This window comes from Canis lupus, chromosome 21 (genome assembly GCF_003254725.2).
Source record: "Canis lupus dingo isolate Sandy chromosome 21, ASM325472v2, whole genome shotgun sequence".
Classification (NCBI taxonomy): Eukaryota; Metazoa; Chordata; class Mammalia; order Carnivora; family Canidae; genus Canis; species Canis lupus.
This window is the reverse complement of record NC_064263.1, coordinates 20,148,530-20,165,942: the sequence shown is the minus strand read 5'-3', so window position 1 is coordinate 20,165,942 and position 17,413 is coordinate 20,148,530. Positions and strand designations below refer to the sequence as shown.

At 45.2% G+C, this 17,413-nt stretch overlaps 1 protein-coding gene across 3 annotated transcripts in view; it reads right to left on the bottom strand.

Annotated features, from left to right (window-relative positions):
* TENM4 (teneurin transmembrane protein 4) overlaps positions 1-17,413 on the bottom strand; it is a 2,722,049-nt gene that overhangs the window by 284,015 nt on the left and 2,420,621 nt on the right. For all 3 annotated transcript variants that reach the window (XM_049099077.1, XM_049099079.1, XM_049099078.1), the window contains one exon: positions 2,398-2,607. In XM_049099077.1, coding sequence (XP_048955034.1) covers positions 2,398-2,607 — 210 coding nt within the window. The remainder of the gene's footprint in view (positions 1-2,397; positions 2,608-17,413) is intronic.

Sequence of the window (17,413 nt, the reverse complement as noted above, 5' to 3'; positions counted from 1 at the left end):
GTAGTGATAGGGAAGGGAAATAGGGACATCTGTGACTTTTACCTTTCTTAAACTCCATAGTAACCTTTGGAAGGGTTTCCCCATTTCACAGAGCAACTGATGGTCTGAGAGGTTAGGTACTTGCCTGAGGGTCCCGTATTCGGGACCCAATTTCAGAAGGTCGGGCCCCATGGTCCTTGCTCTCTTGGCTGCACTTTGGTCCTTTGGCAGTTTGTACTGCTCACTCATTCACTTATTCTCTTATTAAATTGACACTACACAAAGAGTGCCTCAAAGGCCATGCACCAAACTGTTAAAAGTGGTTATCTCTGGGAGGAGCGATTACAAGAGAACTTTGCTTTTTACCATTCTGTATTGTCTGAATGTTAACAAGCATTGTCACTTTTATGATTGACAAAAAGAGTAAAGATAACCTCATTAAAATAACTTAACATTGCTTTCGTGAAAATAAATCAAAACCTTAAAAACATATATCAGGTCCACTCTGCAGCAGAGTCCACTCATCTCCACTCACTGGTACTGGGTTCATGCCAGGATCAGCAGGTCTTTTTGCTAGTAGAAGACCACTCAGTTTGGGACTTCAGGGGACAGGAAGGTAGCGGGCAGGGTCCAGCTGTGGAGTGAGACTCACCAGTTCTCTCTCATGACCTGCCAGCCCCAGAGCAGCAGATCACTAAAACCTGGACTCTCCCTTTGGGCATGGGACATATTTATAAGCAACCTTTAGAGTGACAGTCTCAGAGCAAGCCCCAGGGAGGGAATGAGAAGTGTCTCTAGGTCCCCTGGGGAGAGGACCAGCACAGAGGAGCATGACTGAGCAGAGAGCTTGTAGGCCAAAGTACCCCCATCTTCCCTGCACATCAATAATGCACCAATGCTATCAATTTGCTGCATAACTTACAACAAAGTGATTGCTCTCATTCAGTTATTTAGCAAAGGGAGAGATTAGGGACTTTAATCTCCTATCTTGTCTTTTACCTTAGAAGGCTCATTTACCCAGAAATGAGCAAAGAATTATCATCATGCATGTGTGTGTGTGTGTATGTGCATACATACACATTTTTTCCCCTAAGTAAACTCAAGAAGGCTGCTGGCTAACACACCCCTGACAGCACCACATGGCACTCATTCATTCAGAGTACCTTAGAGATTGCCCTGTCACTGGTTCAAATGGGAAACCGATACCTAGAGAGGGACAGTCATTTGCCAAGAACGAATAGCCAGTGACCCACAGAGCACACAGGTTTCCTCCCTCCTAGTCCAGGGTTCCTGATTCTGTGCATAGTTTAAAACATCAGCAGCTAAAACATATGGAGAAGCAGTGACACCAAACCACTAAAAGGACAATGCCACCCTCAGGGAGCACAAAGGTAGTAGGCCCTGGAGGACAGTTTGACTTTTGGTCACAGAGAACGTATGGCCTAAGATCCTGGCGGAAGAGAATCATCAAGTCCAAAGACGTCTTTGTCTGATTTTCAAAGAGGCTCTCATCATCCCCTCTCTTGGAGGCTTCTGGTCATCCTTGCAAAGACATAGATTAGCCTCTGTTGGACACAGAGAGGGCAAGGACCTTGACCCAGGTCACACAGCACCTGACCAGGCACTAAAACCTGGGTCTGCTGGTCCTAGGTCAGCCCAGGGCTCTTCCACCATACCCTGCCATGCCTCTTCACCTTAGGAGAGTCAGGGCACGGCCTGGAATAGTGTTTCCTATGAGCAGATCCATGCTTACGCCACTGGCTCTCTCTGCAACCAGCATTCGGCCCTGCAGCTGCTTGGAACTTCGGGCCCCTCTGTCTCCTGGCAGTGTGAAAGTCAAGAACTTTCAGAGCCAGCGCTGGCCTCCAGGTAGTTTCCTTTCTGTATGCCTTCTCACGGTTAATGGGGGGCACTAGAGCACCGGTTTCACAGGCTGGGTGGGGAGGAGGATCCCCCGGAGCAACAAGTGCTAGGGGCTGGCGTGGTCCTGACACACAGGAGGCAGCCAGCCCATCAGTGCTAGTTTTGCTTTAACCTTTCTTGTCCTTCTCGGTTGGGGTCTGTCTTTGCCTGCCTCGGTCTCCACCTGACGCTTCTGTCTCGTGCCTGTGCATCTCTGTCCCTGCAGCTCTGTCTCCCCCCGACGTCTGTCATGGGAGCGGGACTGCAGCCCCCTGAACCCCCAGCACCGCAGCGGCGCAGGAGCGGGGCTGCCTGAGTCTCCGAGCCGCGCCGGGCACCCCCTCCACCCCGCCCCCCCCTGAGCCCCCCCATGCACCAGGCCCTCCGCCCCTGCAAGCGGCCCAAGCAGACAGATTAATCAGCATCGCCCATGAAAGGAACACACGCGCGCACACACACACACACACACACACACACACGCACGCACGCACAAGTTAGGAAGAGAGAGGGACTTACCGTTCGCCGCGACCCCCAGGCTGGCGGAGCCACTTTTAACTAAGAATGAATTAGGGACAAACTCTTCCTCAGAGTCTGAGTCCGGGGTTGGCTGGGCCACACCGCTGCCTAGCAACCGCCTCTGGCTCTCATTGGCCGGAGGGGAGGGGGGCGGGGAGGGGGACTGCTCTATAGGGGTTGATGAAGCGGATGAACAATGCAAGGGAGCACCTGCGAACCACAAAGACAAACACAGACAGAAAAAAATAATGAAAATCGGTTTTGCGCACACGGGGACGGGGGAAGGAACAAAATAAAACACGCATCAACGGGGGAGGGGCTCCCAACACCGGGCGATCTACTGCACACGTGGTCCGGGGGCGGGGCTGGTGGCCTCCGCAAAGGTAGTTGGTGCAAACTTTTTTCTGCAGAGCCGGGCCTCGGTGCAGAAGTCTGCATGCACGGCTTGCAAAGAGGGCACCCCTCGGAAACGCACGGGAAGCCCGCCCTGCTTTGCCTGTCGTCGGAGAGAGGCCTGGAGACCTGGGGTCTGCTTCTGCGGGGCCATGCTATCAAGCAGCTGCCCGGCTCTGCACCTCGGTGGCCGCACTGGTAAAACGAACAGCCGCCCCGGGTGATGGGTGATCGCTGAATGCCTGCAAGCTGGCCATTCTGTGATGTCACTGAAGTGAAATGATGTTCTTATGAATGAGTGAGATTTTTAATCGGATATGCCTGGAAAAGGCTCTGGGACTCATAAAAGAAGGAGCCGGAGAGAAGGATCCAGGGCCCCCTTCCACCCACCACTAGCATTCTAGGATTTTAACACACTCTCAGAATCTAACATTTTAAGATTCTTAAATCCTGCCACTCTCTGCAAACTCCCTGGGAGCAAGAGCATTGGGCAGCCTTTTCCACCTTTGTATCCTGAGTCTAGCATAGTGCCCGGCATGCAGTAGGCACTAACAAAATATTTGCTGAATAGGTGAGTGGTAGGTGTCTCATACATTAGGATCCTCAAGTTCTAATAGGTGCAGATAAAATAATAATTTTATAATTTTAGGACATTAGTATACTGTCAGTTCCAAGATACAGGAAGTTAGTATGTTTTGACCTCAAGTTTCTAGCATGCCAGGGTTCTGATTCTAAAACCCCAGTTTTGTGAGCATACTCCCAGCTCTTCAGAAGGAGAAGGTGAGGGCCTAGTACAGGATCTTTGAGATCAGATCATTTGCAGTATGACCTGTGGCTGGCCTTTAGACATGTGCAGTACATCGTCCACAAGAGAGGGAACATAAGCACAAACATATAAAAGTATACAGTACAAGACAATGCATCAACTTAACAGCAAGGGCTGCTTCTTTTCTTCCACCTTTACTGATAGAAGGCTGAAAAAATAATCAGATTTACCCAGCTTTTCAAAGAGACTGAACTTTAGGAAACATAATGCAGCCCAGATATGTCATTATAAAATTCGGCAGAGCTATAAGGGAGAGGTGGCATAGAGCCGATATTTGGGGGCAGAGGTAGGTTTTTGTGGTCTATCTACCAAGAGTAGCTCTCTCAGTTCACAGCCACCAAATCCTGAAGGATTCTGCAGGTTTCGTGATTCTTATGTCAACTCCTGAGCCTAACCACATGTGATGACGTTTTATAGAGAAGCTGTCTATGCCATCTGATTCATAGTAGAAATTTAGTAAGAGCAGTTGAGATAGCAGGTACAACCTCTGCATTGCTCTGGGTTCTGCTTTCTTTACCTAAAAATCTGGGTTAGGATTCTCTTCAAAATCATCTAAACCAAGGGTTCCCAATTCACCTTGTGAGACCCTTCCCCAACACCACTTATTACACAGCATTTCTGTGCAGGTGCTCAATCCTTTCTCTGAACTAGCTTTGACTTTAGTTCTGTTATCACATTTCCCATAGTGTCTTTGCAGTTATCTGAAATTGTCTCTCACATAAAAATATATGCCATATTCTTGGGGTGGAGTTCATTCTTGGAGTGGGTTTTGGAGTTCAACAGAATTGGGGTTTGCATCATGATCGAGTCTCCTATTAGTTGTATGATCTTGGGAAAATGACTTCCAGCTCCTTGTAAGTTGGGCACACCTCCCCTTTCACACAATTGAGAGGACTAAGGATACCATATCTGAGCACACAGTATGCATGAGCAAGTAGGGTCAGCACTCAACAAATGTTCATTAAATTGAATGAAACCACCTCCCCCTACCCCCGAAGAACCTTATTCATGATTCTGCTTCCCTTGCAGTCTCCGTTTTGGAAAGATTTTGTCGACCAGGCTGCATTTATTAAGCAAATATACATTCATTTCCTCCTCTTTTATTAGTCAAAGACATCTTATAATCTCCAATCAGAGCTTCTGATGAGCTTGAGATAACCAGTACCATACCATGCTGAGTTGTTAGAATTTCAGACAAAAGTTAAGAAACATGATATGTTGTTCTAGGGTGCTAGTTACAGCCTCTTCCTGAGTAAATCTGTCAAGCTTTATGAAATAAATAGTTCCAGAACTAAGTAAATTGTTCTATCACAAATTTCAGACCCGAGGCTGGGAACAGCACAGTGCCCTGGCCTCATGCCTGTTTCTTCTGCCTTCATCCAATCTCCAGGCAGGCCTCCACTCACTTCAGGTCTTAGGGTTGCTCTGAATGTTTATAGCCTAACATTCCAAGCACCTAACAAAGTGCCAGGCCCCTAGTAGGTGCACAATTACCTCATGATGTTTCTGTGAAGTACAGATAGTGTTGGAAACATGTTAATTCCCTTCCTCCTATTCATCAGCTGCTGTTAATTTATGTGGTCCCCAAGTAAGGTACACAGAACCATCCCCAAGAAAATGTTAGAAATATTTATTTTCTAATCCCATTCTTGGCTAATATCTGTTTTGTATACATTTTGTAACGTATATATTAGTGCTTGAAATACATGTAACAAAATGCATTGCTGTATAAATTTGGCACCTAAAGAAGCGAGGCAATGTGGTAGTAAGAATATGGATTCTGGAGCCAGATCCTACATTTGAATTCTAGTTATATTACTTGCTAGCTCAGTAGTAGTGACCGCAGGCAAGTTACTTTATCCTCTGTGCCTCAATTTTCTCATCTATATAATGGAAATTAAAGGATAAAATAAAAAAGAATGCCTACTTCCCAGGGTTGCTTTGAGCATTAAAGGAATTAAAACAAGTAATATGTTAACAACAGTGTGGCAGCCAGTAAACACCTAACAAACATTAGATGTGCTATGCACAAATATGTATGTATAGAGTGAGGGGCAGTAACTTAATTTTCCCTCTTCTTTTTTATAAGAGCTGTGCATGCCTGCCAAAGTATGGCCAACACTGCTTCATTCCACAAACACTACCTTAATACCCAGTGACTAGCAGAAGACAGTCCCATGTGTGGATGGGACATACATTTCTTCTGGAGGAAAGGAGAAAGGCTTTCTGGAGCCACAGAGAATTCCAGTGGGAAGAGATGGAGGGATAGGGGCATGAGTACCCATGGCAGAGAGAAGAATACCGTGGCCTAGGGCCCTTGGCCTTCACCTGATCTCCAGCAACCTGCCCCCCCGCCCTTTTGCTTCCTAAGTCTCCTGTGCTACCGCTCACTTCCCACCAAGCCCGCTGAGACTTGTGGAGACACACTGGCCTGCTCTCACTTCCACTGAACGCAGGGCTCTACATTTGCCCGTGTGCCAAGTTAAACAACTTTAGGGCACTGTTTACAGTGCATCTATTTGAATGGCACGCCCTGGACCACAACTACAAAGTTTCTGCCCGAGTTCCTGCCCATACTGTTTTTCTCCCTGAGCACATCCTTTACTCTCCTCTCTTCCCCATCACTACCACCCCATGTGTCTCATGAGCTCCCACTCATCCTTAGAACCCAACCTCCTGTCACCTCCCCTGGGAAGGCTCTCCTGATGCCACAAGCCTTGGTTTGGGACCTCCGCTGTGTGCCCACACAGCAACCTGTACCTTCCCTGTCGCAAAATTTCCTGTGCTGCGGTGTTTACCTCTGTGACTGCCCACTAGCCTGCCTGGCTTGCCCATTACCATGTTCCTCAGTGCCTAGCACAGTGTCTGGCGCATAGAAAACACTGGTAACAACTTGTTACATGAAGAGGTGATGGACAGAAGGGAAGTACCTTGATCATGGCACAAAGGGTCTATATAAAGAGAACAGTGAGAAAGAAGTCTCTGAACAGTAAGTTCAGGTCTTGAACACAAAGACAAGGAGGTCAGACCTTTACTGGGAGTCGTGGAAATTTTTAAAGCAGGAAGATGATAAGACCAGGGCTGTGCTTTAGAAGGATCTCCTCTTTAAACTTAAGGCATCTGCTCTGCCACTTATATCTCCTTTCCAAATGCTCAGCTCAGCCAGGATGTTGGAAACCCACATGACTCTGCCTTTGCTGGGGTGCGGGGGGCGGAGGGGAGATCCATGTTTTTGAAGGCAAATAAGGATGCCTGGTACCAAGGGACCAGGATTGGGGTTAAGGGTTGCCCTCTCATGCATCCTGGTCATCAGCTGAAGGGAATTTGATATTGTAGAATTTTCCACAGTGTCCATGGCAAAATGAGATGGGATGATTGGCAAAAAGCTCTCTAAACCTGATTCCAGCAATGATGGGGGCCAGTGAAGGGTGGAGGAAAGCCATCCATGTTTCCTGAGAGAAGGTCTCTGAGAGCCTACTTCTAGCTCATACTGGATAAGGATGGAGAAAGAAATCCTCAGAGTGAGAGAGTGAAGACACCCATATGGTTGGGGTGGGATGAGGTGGGGCCAGGAACAAACACTTGCAGAGCTCCTTCTGGAATTCAGGAACTGAGCCAGGTCCTTTACAACAAACCTATCAGTAGGACAATCATCCCCATTTTCAAGGCTTAGAGAAGTGAAGTGATTTGTCTGTGGTCATAGAAACTGGGTAAGAACCCATAACGTCAATGCTGTTTCCACTGAGTGGCATGAATGAAATTTATCAGGCCTAGTTTGGTGGGGAAGGGGACATGGAAGCCTCTGTCCATCAAGTGAAACACATCTAAAGTGAAAAGACCATAGGCTTCCTGTCTTGGAGGCCAGGGATCAGAGTCCAGTTTCCCATGGGTTATGTGACCTTAGGTAAGTCATGTTACCTCTCTGTTTTCTCCTTTGAAGACTGGAGTGCTAATATCTACTGCAAAGGGCTGCTGAGGGGATTGATGCTATGACACTTGTAAGGAACCCAGCGGTCTCATGGAAAGGGCTCAGCCAACACCAATTTCCTCTGCCATCCTGCCAGCTGTGGTCTTTCATAGTAAGAACAGGGTGGTTTTTGGAGAATAAATGATGACAGCCTGCCAATGACACCTTTATCAATGTGGATTTCTTGTCGATGTCCTAAAAAGAAGATGGTGTTAAGGAGGTAGTGGTGCTATATGAAACGAACACATGACAAGGGAATCCTGAGATCTGCAGAAAGAACAATTTCAGTTACTCACATCTTTGTGTGAATTGATGGTAGCCTGCCTTAGCATTTGAAGTGTAACCTATAACTAGGAAAAGACAGTTTTCAAGGAAGAGCCTTCTAGCATTGTGGATTCCAAGTGTGTCATTGGAGAATGCCATGAGCCTGAGGTGTGAAGGGCCAGCTGATGGACAAATTTATTATTCCATCAAGGAAAGAAAGACCATGAACAAATTGGACATTTTTTTTACACTTTTCTTAGCAGTCTTGAGGAATCCATCAGAATCTTTTTAATCTATGCTAAACTGCATGTAGGGTAGGATAGGGATAATCACAGCCTAGTGTAGGGAAGTGTGAATCCCATCCGAAAAGCCAGAGCACTGGCTGTGTGCTGCGGGGAGGGCATTTTCTCCCCAGGCACTTCCCTGGATGATTGAAAGAGCCTCCTAATAACCTTTAAACTGGCAGCCCTGCATTTTATAAGCCTGTACGTAAAACACTTAGCATAGTGCCCAGTATACAACAATTAATAAATGACATCTAGACAAAAGCAAAAAAACCCTTAGACCTACACTGGTACCTCATCTCATGGAATGCTGAGCTGATGGATTTGTCCCACTGGTGAGGCCTCCTTTCTAGAAATACTCTAGTCCCTCCACTTAAAACCAAATGCATTTCTTCTCTTCTCATGCGCTAGCCTCATGCTAGGGCAGCCAGTTGCCTCACTGAATAAATAAAATCCTTCTAAGCTCTGAGCAGAGGATGGAATACTGGGATCTCCTTCTGACAGAAGGTTTGAGGCTGCTGGAGGACCAGAAACTTCACTGCAGGGCTGCATGTCCTGTTTTTGACTTTAGTGAGTGACATTCCCATCTACTGCTTAAACAGCCTTGCTTGCCCAACCGGACGGCAAGCCTCTCACCTCTGTGTCCTGACCTAGAGCAGAGTCTCAGCTCAGAAGAGGTTTGCATAACTGGTTCCCACAGTTATTTGAAATGGATCGAAGCTTACTGCTCCAAAGGATGTCAAAGTGCTAGAAGGGCTAGGGGGCTAGAGAGACCATACATTGTTTGTCAGGGACAGTCCTGATTTGCAGCTGTTATCCTGCATTAATTAACAATAGTGTCCCACCTTTTCACTAACATGTACTGATTTGGTTAGTTAATTAGATGGCCACCCTGTTTCAGGGCAGTATAGATTCAGCTCCACATCAGAGACTGCAGTCTGCTGCATAGACTAAAGGACGAGAGATATCTGGGTGTAGATCAACAATGTGCCGGACCCTGGCCAAGTCCTCTGACAGCTCTGGCCCTCATCTTCCTCATCAGGGAGTCAGACTAAAACACTCTTTTGTTCTTTTGTAGGAGTAATAGTAGTGCACATCTCGGGAGTTATTCTGTGTAGAGGAGACCATAAAAAGAGTGAAGGATGAAAATGGTCTCAGTTACAATGGCAAGTCAACTCATTAAATGGTTAAATTGAAAATTTATATGAACGTATTGGAAAAAGGATTGCCTGAAAAAGAAATCTTTAACAAGGATTATCAATGATATGGGCAGTTTTTCATTTTTTAAATATGATTTTGTATCTTCAATTCTTGTACAACGACCACATACAGTTCTTATAATACTTCTAAAATGATTTTTAAGACTTCAGAAGAAAAGGAAACAAATGTGAAAATACCAGGCACCTAGCAGGTGCTAAGATGGATGTCAGTTTTAAATACAAACAAGATGGTTTGTCCTGATGTTGGTAGCATCATTTGATATAAACCGATTCTTAAAATGTGAAAACCTTTTAACTGAGCAATTATACTTCTAGCAATTTACCCAAGAACATAATCATGACGTTTCAAAAGAATTGCTTATAAGAATATTCATCACAAAAAAAAAATTTAAAAAAAGAATATTCATCACATTATTTGTAAGAGTAAAAAGTAAAATTAAAAAAAATGTTAAAAAGGAAAAACATCTTTAATGTTAAAAGTGCCTAATTATGTAAAGTAAGGCATAGCAGTGCAATGTCAATATGCAGACATTATGTCACATTTGTAAAGAATGTTTAGGGACATGTGAAGTAGGATATAAAAAACTATGCTGCAGGGCACCTAGGTGACTCAGACAGTTAAGCATCTGCCTCCGGCTCAGGTTAGGATCCCAGAGCCCAGGGATCTAGCCCTGCATTAGGCTCCCTCCTCAGTGGGGAGTCTGCTTCCCCCTCTATGTCTGCCCCCTGCTAATGTTCTCTCTCTCACTCTCTATTTCAGATAAATAAAAATCTAAAAAAAAAAAAAAAACTACAATGCAAAACTGTATAAAAAGTAATTCTGGCATTTGCTTAAATGTGTGTGTATGTGTAATTTGTACAAAAATGTTGACACTACCTTAAGGCAGTAGAATTATGAATGCATTTTGTTTTTTTCTTTATATTTTTCTATGCTTTCTAATTCTTTCGAGGAGCAAATGTAATAATGAGATTTAAAAAATAAAAGTTGCTTTAAGAAGGAGAAAACACACATGCGGGAATGTAGGTAGCAAAGACAATGGCTTCTGCTTTGGGTCTCTAGTGGGATGAGTGTAGCAGAGCTGCAGCCTGCTGGGCTCAGACTTGCTTTCTTTTCCAGCCTGTTAGATCTAGTGGGTCTTACTCCCCCGGCTGGGCAGCTCCCACTAAGTCAACTCTCCACTCTTCTCCCCAACGGTGGTTATTTTCAGAAGCAGGTCTGGGGCCATCTGTCTCTGTGACTTATGCTGGGAAAATGGTCTCTGGAAAACAGGACGCAGTAAATTTCTCAGGCTCAGCTCATTTGATCTCCATCCCTCCTCCTTATAGGTTTCTCAGGGCCATTTTTGGTGTGTGTGTGTGTATGTGTGTGTGTGTGTGTGTGTGTGTGTGTGTGTTTTAAAGCATTCACCAGGAAAGGAAATTTGCTTTCACCTGTTTGCCTGGGGAGGCCCAGTTCCTGGAGCACCTCCACCTCAATCCTGAGAAGGGAGTATTAAGGTCTCCCTACTGTTCACTCAGGGGTGGCCGGCCAGCTAGTCCACCTGTTTGATACGGGTGTATTAAATGAGGACATTCGTTGGTTTTCGGATAATAACAACTTTATTGAGATATAATTCATATACTATACAAGTCACCCCTTTAAAGTATACCATTCTATGATTTTTAGTATATTCACAAAGTAGTACAGCCATCACCATAGTCAATTTTATTTATTTTTATTCTTAATTTTTTTCTACCATAGTCAATTTTAGAATATTTTTGTATCACATGCCCTCCTCCTGCCTCCCAAAACCCTATACTCATTTCTGTCTGACCTCCTGGAACCTTGGGCAATCACACAAATCTACTTTCTCTCTATAGATTTATCTATTCTGGACATTTCATAGAAATGTAATCCTGTGACATGTGCTCTTTTGTGGCTGTCTTCTTTCATTTAATATAATGTTTTCAAGGTTCATCCATGTTGTAATATGCATCAAAACTTTATTTCATTTTACTGTCGAATGACACTGCGTTACATGGACAGGCCACATTTTATTTATCCATTCATCAGTTGATGGAATCTTGGGTTGTTTCTACATTCTGGCTAATTCTGAATGAGTTGCTATACACCTCTGTGTACAAGTTTTTGTGTGCATGTCTGTTTTCATTTCTCTTGGGTGGATACCTAGGAGTGGAAATTCTGGATGGCAATAACTGTTCAACCTTTTAAAGAGCTGCTGGACTGTTTTTCAGTGGCTGCACCATTTTACATTCCCACCAACAGTGTTTGAGAGTTCTAATTTCTACACATCTTTGCCAGCACTTTTTATTACCTGACTTTTTGATTATAGCCATTCTCATGGGTATGAAATGGCATCTCATTGTGGTTTTGATTTGCATTTCCTGATGGCTATGATGTTGAGCATCCTCTCATGTGCTTACTGACCATTTGTATATCTTCTTTGAGAAATGTCTATTCAGATCCTCATTTTGAAATTGAGCTATTCGTCTTCTTTTTTTTTTTAATTTTTATTTATTTATGATAGTCACACAGAGAGAGAGAGAGAGAGAGGCAGAGACATAGGCAGAGGGAGAAGCAGGCTCCACGCACCGGGAGCCCGACGTGGGATTCGATCCCGGGTCTCCAGGATCGCGCCCTGGGCCAAAGGCAGGCGCCAAACTGCTGCGCCACCCAGGGATCCCATTCATCTTCTTTTTTAAAGGTAGGCACTGATTCTTTCATCAAATATTTATTTGTGCCCACCTCATGCCAGGCACTGTTCCAAGCATGGAGAACAAAGTCTTGTCCTCAGAAGCTTACATTTCAGTAGAGGAGAATCAACAAATAATCATACGGAACAAAATTGAGTGGTGATAGATGCTGTGAAGAAAAGTTCAGTGCAATGACAGATTTGGAGTGATGGGATGGGTGTGCTATTTTAGTTAAGATAATCAGGGAAGGCCTCTCAGAGGAGGTAATATTCAGGCAGAGGCCTGAGATAAGTGAAAGAGTGAGCCATCTAAACATCTGAGGGAAGAGCTTTCCAGACAAAGGACCTAGCAATTGAGGAGCAGCAAAGCAGCTAATACAGGTCACCATGTCTCTTCCCCTACCCCAACCTGAAAGCAGAGCGTAAGCTGCAAAGGCATAAAGAAGCAATTACCATTAATTTATACGGAAAAGTTTTTGAGCATTACCAGACCCCACAATAACCTCCCTTAGGCTTTTCTGATACCTTAGGACACGTCTTGCTAATGGCTGAACAAAATAAATCAAGAGAAAGCACAGATGCTCACAGACACAGTTCAAAGCTCTGGCGGCTTGATGCTGAGATGCTTAGTTCCCAGGGAAGGAGCTTGGGGGGCCGCTCTTGCTGCTTAGGGTGCACACTGCCTGTATAATGGCTCAGTGCAACCCAAACTCTGAACATGATTTGGCTTTTTGCCCTTTTTGGTAAAAGTGAAAGTCCTCTTTGGATCTCTTCCAGTGTACGGAAACAGGTACTAATGTAGGTCTTTCATAAAAGTAAAATGCTGCAGCGAGAACTTCGGAAAAGTGAGGGATGCCCAGATAGGTGGAGGAGTATAAGGAGAAGAGTGCTAGGAAATGAACCCTGAGAGGTTGCCAGGGGCCGGAAGACAGATGTGCAAATACTACAAACTGAAGGCCACTATGCCTATGTGTTTCTCTTAGTGAGTTCCCTGAGGGCAGGGCTGGTCTTATTTGTATCCATATGTATGCAGTTCCCATGTGATTTCATATATCCTGGGTACCTAGAACGTACTGAAATCTATTTTAACTGACTTAACTTCTAATAAAAACAATTCATGTGAATAGTGTTTATTCCATACCTTACACAAGGTTTTCACATCCATGATTGTATTTTATCCTTTCTACATTCAGGTGAGGTTATGACCATCATCCCCATTTTACAGACAAAAGATACTGAGGCTAGGAGTGGTGATGTGACCTGTGCAAGGACATACAACTGGAAAGGGGCTAAGTGGGATTTCAACTTTGGGGAGAGGCATCACGTAAGACTGGATTTAGAACCGGTTATTGTGGTTTGGGGCAGATTGCTTCACCTTTTAGACTGCTGGGATCTTCAGGATTTGAGCCTAATTTCCAGGGGTCCTGTGGAGAGTAAATATGAGCAAGCATGCATCTCTGGGACTGACAATGGTCCTGGTGTATAACAGATGCTCAACAGTGGTAGCCGTCCCCCACTTCTCTTTTATTACCAACCTCAGATGTACACCAGGCAGCCTCTGCATGGGAGGCCCTCACTGGGTACTGGGAACACAGAGCCAAGATCAGCCCTTCCCCTGGAAGGGAGCCTGGTTGCATGGGTGAAAGAAACTGAAACACACTATTTCATGGTAGATGGGCCAGAGGAGGTAGAGGTAGAGGTGCCAGAGGAGGGGTATGAGCAGTGAGGGAGTTGTTGGAGGATAAGGGCAGGGAAAATGGAGGCCCATGGAACTTCAATTGTTAGCCGCAAGTACCAGGGTTCTCACAGCTTCTCTGAACCTTTCCCAGGAGTTGGTCCAAAGGGGTTTAAGATGGTCCAGCCAGGTCTCTGGAGGCTCAAACCAGGCCAGACGGACGGTCCACCTTCTGTGGGACGTGGGGAGAAGGGAAGGCACAAGGCAAACTGGCTTACCTAAGCCTGTCAAATCTGCTGGTGAACATGAGTATGGAGCCACTGAAATTCATGGCAGTCCTTGAACAATCTGTGGTTACAGAGTGCTCTGTTCAACAGAAAGGCTCCAGCTTGGAACGTTTGCACTGAGATTTGATTAAGAAAGTATTCAAACAGCTGTTTTCAAAGTCATTTATAACTTCCTGGGATCTAAAATATATATTTGTAATTTATACATATGTACAAAGATACATATAATTTCCCTATATGTATTTCCCTCCCCAATTCAATTTACACAGCTGCAAAATTCCAAGCTCCCAGACAAAGGCAAGAGTACAAGCTGACTGTCAAGCTTCATTTCTACTCAAATACTGTGGGATGGTGGAGGAAGTAAGTACAGAGGAAAGAGGTAGAGATAAGAGGCAGGGAGCTATGGAGGAAGAAGGGCCTAGTTGTTGGATTGAGCGGTAGGGACTGATATTAATTGAGCACCTACTATGTGCCCTTCATATCCTTCACCTCAATCCTTACAACCCCCTGCAAAGGTGTTAGATCTCTCCAAGCATGATCTCTCACAGATGCAGAATCTGAGGTTCAAGATCATCTAGTGGTAGGGTGGGCCAGGCCTTGTTTTAGTGGACCTTGAGCCCACACTATCCCACTAAAATAACCCAAATGAATAACAGTAATAAACACAAGAATGTGCATTTGTAAACCAAGGGTTTACTTCCCTGATCTCTCATTAGCCATGGACGGGGGCTGTGCAATAACATTTAAAGAGGTTACACGGTGTGCTCAAAGCCACAGAGCCAGTGAACGTGGACCTGGGGTTCCAACCCAAGTCACCTGAGCCCACAGCTACAATTCAATTCATCTTCCATACAGACTTAATGGGGGAGTCCAGATTAGTATCATCAATGAGCTAGGCAAAAATTAACTGGGGGGAAAACCCCATATAAAATAAAGACAGAGATGTTTGTTTATCATTAGTGCCGTTTTCTGGATATTGCTTATATTTCAACAAAAAGTTCTAAAAAATAACAGAAAATCTTATGGCATAAGCATATAAAGTGAGCATATACCAGGAGGCATATCCTTGCCTGGTTTTCCTCCCCAGATGCCCTGGTTCTAGACAGTTTTCCTTGAGCTTCCTCACTGTACCAAAGCCTCTGCTCCCGTTAGATTTCTACAAAGCTTTTTGAAACTTGTTTGAAAGCCCAAACATAGTAGGGGCCAAGCTTTCTGGAAATTTCTTTATTCTCACTCCAGGAAATCTTTAAAAATCAGGGAAAGTACTCTCAATCTCAAGAAAACTTTGAAAAAAAACATCAATGAGGGGCAGGGGGAGAATGAACAGGTGGAGAAATGTCCACCCAAATCTTGCCCCCCAAGTGACCAGGTCTCCCTCAGACTGAGAATTTCCCCAGAAGTAGGTTCTCAAAGCCCAGGGCCCTTTAGGAGGTTTTAGGCAAAAATCCAAAGAAAAACCCACTTGTTTTTATCCTAAAATACACTATCTTTGAGATAAGAGAAGGGGAAGGAATAAACATTTACCAAATACCTCCTGTGTGCCATGCACTGTGCAAAGCACCTTGCACATACTTTTCAAAATAATGTTCACAGCAAGCATCATTCAATCACTCCACAATTAACCGAGGGGCTATACCACATGGCAGGCTCCCTCCTAGGTGCTGGGGACACAGTGGAACCAGAATCAGGTAAAGTTCCTGTCTGTATTGGTTTCCTAAGGCTGCTGAGCACCACAGATGATCTTAAAACAACAGAAATTTATTGTCTCCCAGTTCTGGAGGAGAGAAGTCCAAAATCAAGGTGTCAGAAGGATCATGGTCTCCCTGAAACCTGTAGAGGAATCATTCCCTGCCTCTTCCTGGCTTCTGGCAGTTTGCTGGCAATCCTTGGTCTTCCCTGGCTTGCAGCTGCCCACTCAAATCTCTGCCTTTGTTGTCACATGGCCTTCTCCCTGTGTGAGTCTCTGCCTTCACAGGCTGTCTTCTTGCATGGACTGAGGGCATTGGGTTGGAAAAGAAAGAAAAGTGTTGGCTATTTTTGTTGCTCTTAACCAAAAGACTCATTTGGTGAGAAAAGAATCTGTATTTTGAGGTAAAACCATTCAGCATCTCAAGCCCAGGAATTCAGATCTGGCCATGTGCCTTGGACAGCAGAGTCTGAACTCTATTAAACAAATGGGATTTCTTTAGAGAGGGGAGGGCACCAGGTGAAGCTTGGGTATAAAGCTTCTCAGGCATTCCTTGGGTAGAACCTGGGAAGCAGCGTCCCCTTGACTTTGGTGCTGGCACACACAGACTGCATTTGCCTCAGATTTCATGTGGGTGGGGAAATGAGGGAAGAGAGAGGTGCCTGTGGGGTTGGAAAGCATTTGGGATGTTCTGAGGCACCAAGTCCATAGTCCAGTGGTCTGGGAGGCTGGGAAGCATAGCTGGTCCTGTGTAATCTGTCACAGCACCCTAGCATTGTCAGAGGAGTGGAGTGCCACCTCCTGGGGAAGAAATATCCTGCCAACTAGATCTTGCCACTCAGTTCTCAGTAACCCCACAGGGGACTCCAGCCAGAGCCCCAGTAGAGTTATGAAGGGGAATCCGAATGGATTCTGCTTGCCTTTGAGAATCCCTAGAAAAGACCATTACCCTTTTCTTTGGGGGTGGGGAGCACAAAGAACAGATCCTTAGCTAACAAGACCTTGAGGTATGGTGGCACCTTCCTTTAGGAAGTGATGTTTAAGTAGCAGCCTAAAGGTCAACCAGGAGTTGGCTGGATGAAAGGGGTATTGTGCGTGGTACGTGCATGTGTGTGCACAAGGCTGGGCTGCATTCGGGGCCCTGGGCAGTGAGAGCTGCATGTGCAGAGGCCCGTGGTAGGGCACTACTAGTACTTCCAATCAGGTATGTCTGGGGGAGAGATGAGGGAACTAGTAAACAGCTGAGCTGGACAGAGGCAGGGTTCAGACCCTTTATAGGCCTCAAGTAGAATCCAGGGCCTGCTCCTACTCCGGGGCTCCAGGACCCAGCATCTGGTACAACTTGGATGTGCCACCCGAATGAAGTCGCTGAACTCTGGGTCTCTTTAGCTGAAAATTACTATGGTCACACGGGTTGCCCCCTAAGCTCTTAGAGCTCCAATAATGAAAACTAGCAAGACTGATTCATTCTCTTCCACTTAATCTTCATATCAACTCTCGGAATTTCTCCTTATTACCCCCATTTAGTAGAAGAGAGAGGAGAGAAGTTCACAGAAGGTTAAGTGACTACATTTTATCAGTCTTTGAATTTCTGAAAGAAATTGCCCTCAGGCTTTCTGCCCTAATAGCTGCATCTTTAGCTCTCTGAGGACTTTTATGCAGGAGAAAAGGAAGATGGGTTCACAGCAACAGTGATAACGATAGTTGCCATTGTTGGGGA